The 12,720-nt window shown below is 43.7% G+C and overlaps 1 protein-coding gene across 1 annotated transcript in view; it reads right to left on the bottom strand.

Annotated features, from left to right (window-relative positions):
* Positions 1 to 12,720, bottom strand: part of KIF13A (kinesin family member 13A) — a 217,177-nt gene that overhangs the window by 54,691 nt on the left and 149,766 nt on the right. The window contains 2 exon segments of the mRNA XM_079712079.1: positions 2,012 to 2,224; positions 2,599 to 2,710. Coding sequence (XP_079568205.1) covers positions 2,012 to 2,224; positions 2,599 to 2,710 — 325 coding nt within the window.

Here is a 12,720-nt window from a genome sequence, read left to right as displayed (position 1 = left end):
GTTATCAACTGTCTGCTGGAAGCAATTAAGCCACATACTGTCAGGGGGTTTTAGACCTTTATTAATCAAATGAAGTGGAAGAGTAAATGGCTGCTACTCTTTGAGGGAGAAAGAGAAATTCCAGTGCTCTGAATTAAATTGATACAAATCATCCCAGAGTAATTTTATCCATCGTACTTAAATTTCACATTTAAAGACCTAAAAGATGCTAAAGTTCATCTTCAAAATAGAAAAGTATGAGAACAAATTACTTAAGTAGACTTCTTTTTCAATAAGACAGAGATCAACACACATCACTAATAAACACATTCCAGTTATATTAACCTACCAGGAAAGGTGGCAATTCTCATTTATTTTAAAATTTGAGTCTGGGCCATTGGAATTACTTTTCTTATTGATGGTAATAAACTTAGCATATTTATTACTCACTTGGAAATAGGACTTCTAGTTAAAAAGGCAGTAATTTCCCTCTGTGTTTGCTCAGTGAGAATAATTAAGGGATCTAAATATAGCTATATGCAGCTTAAGAAATTTGGGGGGCCTTTACTTGGCCACCACATATGCTTTTTTGACACCCTATAGTAACATGAGCTTCTGCAGAGTATAACCCTATGACCAAGAAAGATGGCAGAGCTCGGACAGGAAGCTGAAGTGGCGATGATGTGGAGGCCGGCTGAGGATGCTTGAGTCTCACTCTGTTAACAGAGCCTGGGAGTGACATTTAGTGCTGGGTCCAAGGGGACACACATGAAAATTCTACATGAACCTGCTGTGGCTCCTCTGCTCTGCCCTTTGGCCAGGCATTGTTCTAGCTACCCGCCCTAGATTATATGGTCACAGTGGAGATGCAGATTCACGGAAAAGAGGGAGGATGGAGATCATCCACCTACAGACGAATTCCAGAGCCGTTATACTCTCCTCCTAGGATCATGACTCTCATCAAAGTTTATCAGCATTTTGATTTTTCAGGTGTTCTGCTACCCTTCTTGGCATCGATTTAAAAAAAATTATGCTTGATGCACTCAATGATGATTATGATGATAATCACAAAAAGAGCAACATTTATCGAGCACTTACCATGGGCAAGTCATTGTGCTAAGTGCTTTCCAGTATCAATGTTGTACTAAGGGTTAGCGACAAAAAAATTAATAAAACACGCCTCTTGCACTTCAGGAGCCCGTGGCCAAGAAGAAGAGAAAGACATGTAAACAAATAGTTATAATGCAACTCCACGATCACCAACAGATGGAATATTCAGATCCCTGGCTTTGACTTCCTTTTCTTTGTGGGGTCAGAAGAGAGTAGTATGAAGGGATGTGAACTTAGAAGCCTTAGGTACACATCGGAATCCTGGCCTGTGGAAGCATGTGACTGAAGTTAAGGCACTTGACCTTCATCTCAGTCCTGTTACTATGTCAGTGAGACAATGCCTCTCTGGCAACAGCTATTTGGAAAGGGTTATGGTTATTAAAGTCTGGGTAAAGCCAAGGAAAGATGGTAACAACGCAAAATGATTTTGTTCCCTGTCAGGAGGTGATTAAAAAAAGATAAAATAAAAGGAGATTTCTGAATTTTTCCTAATGCTAACGATTCTTGACCACCTTGTCCTCCATGACTTAATGAGGAGACGATACAGAACTAATTTCTCTGAAAATGGCAAGGCTGCGTGGGAATGTAATCTACAATGTTAATCAAAGCAGCATATTTGGGTCTTAGGATTTCACGTTGGAAGAGATCTGGGCTCAAGTGCCAACTGATTGACTGAAGCAAACAGGCAATAGCAGCACCTCTCTTTTAATTGTCTGCTTCCTCGACTGTCAGTTCACGGGACGGAGCCTTGCATTATACGCCTGTGTCTTCACAGTGCTTAGCACGGAGAAGATGCCCATCAACTCAGAACTGCTGAACCACATGAGGTGACCCGGAAGTGCAAGCGAGCTCGACCTTGCCTCGCCACTCAGACACCACGAGCCGGGGAGCTTGGATCACAGGAGCACCGGGCTGACCATACCTCTGCCTGCGAGAGCTGCTCTCGCAGTTTCTCCACTTCCTCCCGCAGCTCCCGGATGACTTTTGCGTTGGGATCCTCATTCACAATGGCATGGTTGACGATCCTTTTGGCTCGATCGGCATATCTTAGTGTGGAGAGGGTCTCTTCGTAGTTGTCTGCTGCTGGGCTAATGGTGGCGATCATAGAGGTCTGGCTGTTGCCCCCCAGATTGTCCTGCAAAATATTTCAAATAGCATCTTAGGAAACGAGGCCCATTCCATGCACAACGCATGAGGCAAGCAGCAAACGTGCACGGAGGACCTTCGCGGTGAAGAAAACTCAGTGTGGAAATGGGTTTGTATTTCACAAGTAAGTTTATGACAGATGAAATGTGGTCTCTCTCTATTCACATCAATGCACAATGCCTGTCAAACAGCATTATTAATGGAAAAAAGGCAACAGGAATGAGTTTTCATCCTGCATGTTTAGGAATCAGGATAACAGTATTGTCAGGAGTTCGTTGTATAGTATTTTGCACACACTTCTCAGCTGTCACCACTGAAACAGCCAATTTCTAGTTGGAAAAGAACACGAGAACAATGAATTACCTTAAGAAGCCAAGTGAGGACTGAATCGCGATAAGGCACAAATTTGTTTTTACCCTTGCCAGCTGCCTGGTCAGCCAGCGATGAGATAACCAACCCCAAGGTTGTAAGTGATCTGCCAAGAGAAAAATGAAAAAATTAGTTTTATGGAGTATTTATTGAGTTTTTGTAAGATAATAATCCTTCTAGGTAATAAGTATAAAATTAAAAGTCCTGGGCTTCCCTGGTGGCGCAGTGGTTGAGAGTCTGCCTGCCGATGCAGGGGACACGGGTTCGTGCCCCGGTCCAGGAGGATCCCACATGCCGCGGAGCGGCTGGGCCCGTGAGCCATGGCCGCTGAGCCTGCACGTCCGGAGCCTGTGCTCCGCAACGGGAGAGGCCACAACGGTGAGAGGCCCGCGTACCGCAAAATAAATAAATAAATAAATAAAACAAAATAAAATAAAATAATAAAATTATAAGTCCCTAAAGCTGATATCATCAAGTCTACATTCATTTGTCAAGAAGCTGAGAAAAAGGAAAACAAAAAGTAACCCCATTAATTTAAAAGAATGAATTTAGAATCCCTGTAGAGTCTATTCCGTTCAATCACAGGAACTGTGAAACATTCATTTCAGAACCTGGAAACATATATTTAAAAGATCACACTAGAGAATTATAACTTACTTCAAATATTATGTTTAAAGTCTCAACCATTTACTCTTTGAGTCTAACTTGGACCACTCTGGCCCCTGATTTTCCCAGAGTAACAATGTATCTCGCAAAGCACCCTTCCACTACAGTTACAAGGTACATCCTGTTCATCTGCTTAAAGCTGGCAAGCTTATTTCAATGTGGAGTTGCTACAGTTTAACAAAAACAAAGAACTACCCAAGCAGAATCTTGGAAGCCTTCCCAGGCCTACTGAATCAGAACCAGTTAAAGGTATCTCCAGGTGATTCACATGCACATTAAATTTTGAGAAGACCTGGCTGAACAGTCCCCAAAGTGATACATACATTCAGGTGCCAGGGCTATGAGTCTCAAAAGTGGTCCTGGGACCAGAAGCACCAGTGCAACTTGCAGCCTTGTTAGAAATGCACATTCTCATGCCCCACCACAGACCTACTGAATCAAACATTCATGGTGGGACTCAGGAACCTGAGCTTTCACAAGCCTTCCAGGTGATTCTGATGCTGGTAGAGTTTGAGAACCACTAGTCTAGGCTAATGAGTGTCCCGTGGTGGTTAATACATGTTCTCTGCACTTGGAGAAAAGATCACCATAGAAACAACAGATTTGTGGTATTGAGGGATGAAGGACATCCTTGTATCACAGTTAAGTACCAATTGCTCTTTTAAAAGAAATCAACTGAATTCCAAGTTTAGCAGCCAGAAAAGAGCAGTCTCAGGACATCTCCCGGGACTGCAAGGAAGGTTACATGGTATCATAAAGACAAAACCCTTTGTAAATGATTAAAAAATTAAAAGCTACTACTATTTATAAAAAACAAGGAAGGACACAAATCAGCATGTGACTAGAGCTTAGCAACTGAAAGACTACATAGCTTTCTTTCTAATGTTAACAATAGATTTCCATTAAATAAGTTGAAAGGAGTAAAAGTATATTTCCCACCACACAATATAATTCTCCAAAGGTGAGTCACTGGAAAAGTCATTGAAATACAAAGCAATTCCAAGAGGCAAAAATGAGTCAGAATTTTAATAACCAACAACCATTACTGCCAAGTGACATAAATATGTGTATCATAATTGACAAATTTAAAAGTTAAACAAATCCACCCCAAGAGAAATGAAAACATATGTCCAAACAAAAACTTGTATAACAATTTTCATAGCAGCAATATTCACAACAGCCAAAATGTGGAACCAGCCCAAATGTCCACCGAATGATGAAGGGAAGAATAAAATGTGGCATGTCCTTGCGAAGGAGTATTATTCAGCCCTATGAGAGGAATGAAGTTCTGATACATGCTACAACATGGATGAACCTTGAAAACTTATAAGAGAAAGAAGACAAACACAAAAAGCCACTGTGCTGGGTTGTATAGTGCCTACTCCCCACCCCCAAATTCATGTTCACCAGAACCTTAGATGTGACCTCATTTGGAAATAAGGTCCTTGCAGATGTAAATAGTTAAGATGAGATCATACTGGCTTAGGGAGGGCTCTGATCCAATGACTGGTGTCCTTAAAATAAAGCCATGAGAAGACACGAAGACACACAGGGAAAAACAACAGGTGCAAATGGAGGCAGAGACTGGAGTGATGCATCCACAAGCCAAGGAGTGCTGGCAACCACTAGAAGGTAGGAGAGAGGCATGGAAGAGGTTTTCCCTCTGAGTCCCCAAGAAGGAACCAACCCTGCTAATCCCTTGATTTTGGACCTCTGGCTTTCAGAACTGTGAGAAAATATATTACTGTTGTTTTAACCCATCCAGTTTGTGGTAATCTGTTATAACACTAGGAAACTGATACAGCCATATACTGTTTGATTCCATTTATATATGAAATATCCAGAAGAGGCAAACCTATAGAGATGGCAGTCGTGGTTGCCTGGGGCTGGGGAGGTCGGGGGAAGGGGGAATGATTTGGACACCAGGTTTCTTTTGGGGATGATGAAAATGTTTTAAAATTAGATTGTGGTAATGGTTACACAACTCTATGAATATCATAAAGCTACCGAATTGTACACTTTAAAAGAAATTTTAAGAAAGAAAAATGGCATGTGATATATATGAAATAGAGGGAAAAAGGAGTTCAATATAAGGCAAAAACACATTTCTGCTTTAGATATAGAATACTGGGCATTTTTCACATTTTGCTACTATTGAAATGAAATTTTCATTTGGAAGCAACTCTTTGGACTATCCCCAATTTTTCATACCCCAATGCAGCAGAAATTACTTTAATTCATACCAACTACAAAGAGCTCAGCGACTCAAGGGTCAATATCGGCAATTCTGAGGTTAACAGTAGTCCTACAGCTCTATAACTTATTCAGTTAGAGAAGCTTAACACTTGTAGAAGCCATGCTCTTTACCTAACGGTGTGCATACATTCAAAACAAGAACTTCATCTGAACCTAATATGGTCCTCTTGGAACAAAAAGAAATAAACTGCAGAATGAGTGGGACTCAGTGATGACTGAGAGGTCACCAGGTTACCCAGTGACGAGGGGTCCATGCCACCGCCCCTTTCTGGGTTCCCCCCCGGAAGCAGTGATCCAGGGGCATCTAGGATCCTAAAAACCATTTGAAAGTTCAATGTCTGAAAGTTCATCACTAGGCTTACATATTTTAATGGGAATTTTATTTCCAGGGACCTTAAAAATATAACAAAATAACTAATCATGGACCCTGCTAGCCCTGCTGTTTCAGCCTGGAGGCAAACAGGCAGCTCATGGGTGTCAGAACAGGGTGGGAGTGTTTTGCCAATTTTAGGGGCTGAAAACGTTACTCCAGGAATCTTGCTCGGTCTAGGAAAGCTCAGCTCCTTTCCCGAACCTGCTGGAGGTGGAGACAGTGAGGAAGTTCCTAACAGTTAAATCTCTCACCACAAATTCTTGGGCGGGGTGGGGGGGTGGGGGGCGGTGGCTGGCTGCAGAGGAAGGAAGACTTAGGCCAGGGGATAACATCTATAAGCAGACAGCCAGGGGCTTCCCTGGTGGCGCAGTGGTTGAGAGTCCTACTGCCGAGGCAGGGGACACGGATTCGTGCCCCGGTCCGCTGAGCCTGCGCGTCCAGAGCCTGTGCTCCGCAACGGGAGAGGCCACAACAGTGAGAGGTCCGCGTACCGCAAACAAACAAACAAACAAAAAAAACCAGACAGCCAACTACAGCAAGGGAGAATTCGGGATCAGAAAGAAAGTAAATAAAACTCAGGAGGATCAAAAATAAAAGTGGCTCGCTAAAAAAAGTTTGTCAGATATATGTATACATACAGCTGATTCACTTCACTGGACAGCAGAAACCAACACAACACTGTAAAGGAACTATACCCCAATTTTAAAAATTGTCATAATTCAACTGTTTTTGTTTTTGTTTTTGCTTTTCTATACCTTCCTTAAACCTACCTAGTTTCCCTTTAAACTCCAATCACCAGATTCCTTCCCTTAGGAGTAGATATGATGTGATGTGAGTTAACTATAATGTCTAGGATGGATTTCAAATCTATTTTACCTATGTTTCCAGTGATCTTTTTCTAAGATCATAAGTGTAGGACTCGTTAAACTTTGTCAGAGTCAGCTGTGTATGCATTGCTCTTTCTACTTAGACTGTGACCACCGTGGCAGCAGAGACTGCTATGCCTGGCTTACAGAAAGCACTCCGTCAATATTTGCCAAGTTACTACGCTGAGTCTAGAATACAGTGAAGAACAGAAGACGAACCTCTTTCTACAAAGGACTAATTCAATGACGGTTTGGGTACACTCTGTGGGTGCTGGCCCAATATCCATTTTCCCCTTCTTACTTGCCAACGGACACCTGATTTTGCTGGGAAGGGTGAACCGAGCTAAAATCTCTAGAGTCCTCTGCAGCTTGGAGAAGCCATGAAACACAGTTCTGGCCAATGAGACGTAGGGAGCTATTCCTGGGAGGGGCTTCCAAGCAGGCTATGGTTCTCCTGATAGAAAAGGTACATAGTCAGCTGACAGAAGCCGGTGGTCATGTCCCCATCTTGTTTGGAACACAGATATGGATGCAATGCCTGGAATGGTAGAGCTCTCTTGAGGTCATGAGAACCACATGAACGCATACTAAGGTTAGTCCATACAGCTGTGTGCCTGATAGCATTTCTGAGGTGCTGGACCTGCCTCTGACTTCTTGTTAAGTGAGGAAGATGAACTCATCACTTGGTTGTCATTGCAGTGGTTTCTGTTGCTTACCGCATAAGGCAATCCTTGGCTTTTACAGAATTAGTCAAAAGATGATGAAGTTAGTGGAACTGAGTTTAGCCCTCTTCCCCAGGAAGTCCCCACTCCTTACAGGAAAGGAGAAATGCAAAGTGGCAATTTATGTGGAAAATTATGGGGAAAGGACAGCACCATCACATGACAGGAGAGGAAAGAAAACAGTTATATCTACGGTATGGGCCTCATTTCCGCTCACCACTGTTTTCCAGTGACTAATGCAAATCATTAAACCCAAATGTTCATCTAATGAGTATCATTCCCAATCTCATTTCCATTTTAATTGCTGTGGTGTAATAAAAAAGCATATATGAACATTTCCAAAAAAAAAAAAAAACAAAAACGTTCTTTTGCACATTTGTTCTGGAGACATTAATATACGTTATACCTAGAATTCTGTCATCAAGTAAGCTCAGGGAATCATGAAGTTATACGGGATTCATGACTGCAGGATTTCTGAGCGCTTTTAGCACTGGGAATCGCCAAAGGAAGGCTTTATAAGTAGCCTTTCTCAAAATTATTTATCCAGGGGTCTTTTTCTCCCCAGAGCCACTTGAGGAACTAGTATTTCACAAGAATGTTTTGGGAAACACTGAAGTAACAAAGGCACATGTCCCCAAAGATGTGGCTCCTGCATCCTCAGGAGCAAATTGTTGCTCTGTCCCTTGTGGGTCTCTTGTGTTAAATACAGAGACATTTATTCAGATTTCTTTCTTCACATATGTGGACACATATGTGGACCCTGCAATGCACAAGTGGCACAAGTGGTAAATTAACAAGGACCCCCACCCGCCCCTGAATAATGGACAGAAGGCAGGCCACTTTTATTCCCTGGTACAAGTTCATGTTTAGTTCTGCAGGCAAAACCCACTGAAATGAGGTTTCCGAGGGGAAATGAACAAGAGTCATGGAGGGTGCTCAAGAAGAAAAAAAGGATTGAGTCACATGAAACATTAGAAACATTGTGCTTATAAGTTATTAAAACAAATTATATGACAGAATCCTAGGAGTAACATATATTACTATCCCTCAAACAACTGTTCAGTAGAGCCCATTTTTGGAAATGTTTAGTATATACTTTATTTTATTTTATTTATTTTTATTTATTTATTTTTTTTTTGCGGTACGCGGGCCTCTCACTGCCGTGGCCTCTCCTGGTGCGGAGCACAGGCTCCGGATGCGCAGGCCCAGTGGCCATGGCTCACAGGCCCAGCCGCTCTGCGGCATGTGGGATCTTCCCAGACCGGGGCACGAACCCGTGTCCCCTGCATTAGCAGGCGGACTCTCAACCACTGCGCCACCAGGGAAGCCCTATACTTCATTATTAACCACAGTAATTGAAATGGAAAGGAGACTGGGGAAGATACTCATTAGCTGAATACTGTTGGCATTTAATGGTTGGCCATTGCTGAGAATAAAACAGAACCGTTTTCAATGGCATTCCCAGGGGTATTAGAGAGTGTTCCATGATCTAAGTGAGTTCTCAGAGAAGTTGAACCAGCCAGTCTCCAGGAGCAGGGAAAGGCTTCGTCCTTCCGCCCTCAGTAGATGGAGGAGCAGCAGACGGACTCCCAGACACGTCCCCTGTGAAGATGGTCTACAGATCACCTATCCCTCCCTGGCCCTGCACAGGCCTTGGCGGTACAGCCACACAGTGCCTTAGCTCTCCGCGTGAAGGAATAACGTGTGCTGTAAAGCTCTTAAGAGCTTAAGGAGAGATGAAGCCCCTAAATCCATAGCCCATTAAGCAGACACTAATGTCTGTGTGAAGTCCCTGGCAGGTCTGCTTAAGAGGATTATTAATGTTCCATATAAAGAAGCCCCAGTAGGAGGCTGAGAAAAAGCTTAGGAAACATGTCAGAGATTTCTTTAATTTTAGCCCTCCACTGGGCACTGATTTTAAGGCTTAAAAAACCATTTGTGGAACTATCAGGCAGCAGTTTCAATATACTATTTATTTTACTAGTACACACTTACATAGAGCTTACTACGGGTAGGCCTGTTCTAAGCATGCTACAAGTAGTCACTAATTTAATCCTCACAACAGCCTTACTCGTAGTGTTTGCTCATCCACATTTTACAGGTGTGGAAACTGAGGCACAGAAAGGTCACACCCCTAGTTTCTGTAACTAAGAAGCTCCCGTGTCTCCTCTGGGAAGCCTCCCACAAACCTGCCAGCACCCTGTGTGTAAGTTTCTATGGCAGTTAATGTATTAATATCACTCCTCCAAAGGTCTCCTTCCCCACTGGACCTTGAACTTCCTGAGGCCAGGGTCTGATCTTACTCACCCCTTTCTTCTTATGCCCAGTCGGTGTTCAACACATATTTGCTAAATGGAACAAAAAAGTGCAGGTCCATTCATCTCTCATTGGATATCCTTGGGGCTACATGTGCTTTGAAATTCAGAATATTTTGGATTTGAGGAAGTTCAGTGCATACACTTACCCATGACCACTGTGGGATCTGGGACAGCAGCCCATAGTAAAATTCATTAACATTTCTGCAGCTAAACTTATGAATGGCCACACTAAATGAGTAAATAAAGACCATACAGGGCTTCCCTGGTGGCGCAGTGGCTGAGGGTCTGCCTGCCGATGCAGGGGACGCGGGTTCGTGCCCCGGTCCAGGAGGATCCCACATGCCGCGGAGCCGCTGGGCCCGTGGGCCATGGCCGCTGAGCCTGCGCGTCCGGAGCCTGTGCTCCGCAGCGGGAGAGGCCACAATAGTGAGAGGCCCGCATACTGCAAAGAAATAAAAAATAAATAAAATAAAGACCATACATGAAGATAAAGACCTCATCAGAGTTCGGGTGAGGGTTCACCAACAAGTGAGCTATGAAGAAAATCAGAAAAGCACTTGGTTTTCAGAGCACTTTGGATTTTGGAACTGCAGGTAAAGGACTACGGGCCTCTCTTTCTACAAAGGTCTCTAAGACAGCTGTGCAGACCATGGCATGGTCCTACTGTGAGAAGATGTCCCATCAATTCAGTGACTAAGTATCAATGACCATGCTGAGAACCTGGAGGACACCTGGTGGAGACCTGGACCCACAGTGGGCTCCCAGCACATATGCACCAACTCAGGGAGCTGAGAGAGATGTGTGGGGTAAAGAAAAAAGCCCTGGACTAAGGTTCAAGGGAAAGGGTTCAGAGACGGCTCCACTCCCTTCGAGCCAGCTATTTTTGGAAAAGCACAAGACCAACTTGGCAAACATCCACAGGCTGGTAAATGTGTCCTAAAAAAACATGCTTCAATGCTGGGTGATGTAGCGCTTCTCAACATTACCTGCTCAAGAAAATCCCCCCACCTTCTTTTGCTTTTTTGGATGAAGTAACTTACTGTATCTTAACCTATGTGCTCCTCGAGGGCAGCAATCATGCTGTAACAAATAACCACAGACACAGTGGCCTAAAACAACACAACTGTATCATCTTACAGTTCTGGAGGCCAGAAGTCCAGAACGTGCTTCCCTGAGCTAAAACCAAGGTGCCAACAGTGCTATGTGCCTTCTGGAGGCTCGAGGGGAGAACCGTTTCCTCGCCTTTTCCAGCTTCTACAGGTGCCCACGTCTCTCAGCTCGTGGCCCCTTCCTCCGTCCTCATGCGAGCAATGGACTGTGAGGTCTTTCTCACCCATGTCACCCTGACGCTGGCTCTGCCATTTCCTTCTTTCACTTACAAGGAGCTTTCTGATTACATCAGACCCACCCGAATAATCTTCTCATCTCAAAATCTTTAACTTAATCACATCTGCAAAATCCCTTTGTGAGGTAAAATATGCACATGTTTTGGGAATTAGGACCCGGACACATTTGGAGGACAGGCAAGCAATATTCTGTCTACAACAATATCTAAGTTCCTCTTGCATTCCCACATCTAATGCAGTGCCAGACACATAGCAGAGGCTTAATAAACGTCTGCTCAGCTTTTATTAATACTACTTAAATATCTCCAACCTCATCTTTAAACAGAGGAAAAGATACATATAATGAACCTCACATGAAATAATGCATACGAAAGTGCTCCCAAAACTAAAAAGAACTGGGCTTCCCTGGTGGCGCAGTGGTTGAGAGTCCGCCTGCCGATGCAGGGGACACGGATTCGTGCCCCGGTCTGGGAGGATCCCACATGCCGCGGAGCGGCTGGGCCCGTGAGCCATGGCCGCTGAGCCTGCGCGTCCGGAGCCTGTGCTCCGCAATGGGAGAGGCCGCAACAGTGAGAGGCCTGCATACCGCAAAAAAAAAAACAAAAAAAAAAACAAAACTAAAAAGAACCATAAAAATGTAGACATCTCACAGACTAGTAGTAAGGAATACATAAATCCATTTGTGAAAGAGCCAGTATATAGCTAAGGAAAGATAGTAGGAAGCTAAGAGAATGCCATTCAATCCATTAAGTCATAATGGAAAAGAGCCAGTAGCTGCAGTACCTAAATCATGTTATCATGTGGCCTTGAGATAGTCCAGTTTGAGACACTACATAATTTAGTGTCCAAATTGAAGGGGGCACTATTAATATTTCCTCTGGGACAAAAGTATCAATCAGGACAAACAGAACACTTGGGTACCCCACTTACAGCAGTGGGGTGAGCCTGGGCTCTCGAGCCAAACTGCCTAAAACCAAATCTAGGATCCACGCTTAGAGTTTTGTGACCCTGGATATATTATTCCACTGCTCTCTACCTTGGTCTCCTCATCTGTAAAATGGGTATAATAGACCCATCTCACAATGCTGATGTGACTTATTACATATAGAGCATTCAGAACAGTGCCTGGCATGTAGTAAGAGGTCAACAGAAACTAGTAATCATTACACATGAAGGCCAGCCATACTCAAAATTTCCATAAATTCACAGCACAGAATTCCCAGTGGCTTCCCGCAAGTGTAGACACAGGCAAAGGGCTGGCATGGCTTAGCACCAGTAAACAAAGGTCTAGGAGGGCTGACAGTCTTTTCTTTGGTACCTGCATCCTCACACCCTCATTTCTGCTTCCCCATCCTGGTTCTTGCACTCATTTTGGAATGCAGAGCTGTGTGCCCGCCTGGGCTCCTACAATGCTTTGTCATGAAATAGAGCAAAATCCTTTGTTATGAGAGCAGGAGACAGAATGACTGGGAGTTAACCCCGTAAAGCAGCCGCCTGTGCAGTGAGCACGGCTCTGTCCATCTGATAGAGGGGGTGATATTTCACTGCTAATTTTAAACTTTTGTAAAC

The sequence above is a fragment of the Hyperoodon ampullatus genome (genome assembly GCF_949752795.1).
Source record: "Hyperoodon ampullatus genome assembly, chromosome: 10".
Lineage (NCBI taxonomy): Eukaryota > Metazoa > Chordata > Mammalia > Artiodactyla > Ziphiidae > Hyperoodon > Hyperoodon ampullatus.
This window is presented reverse-complemented; position numbering and strand designations above follow the sequence as displayed.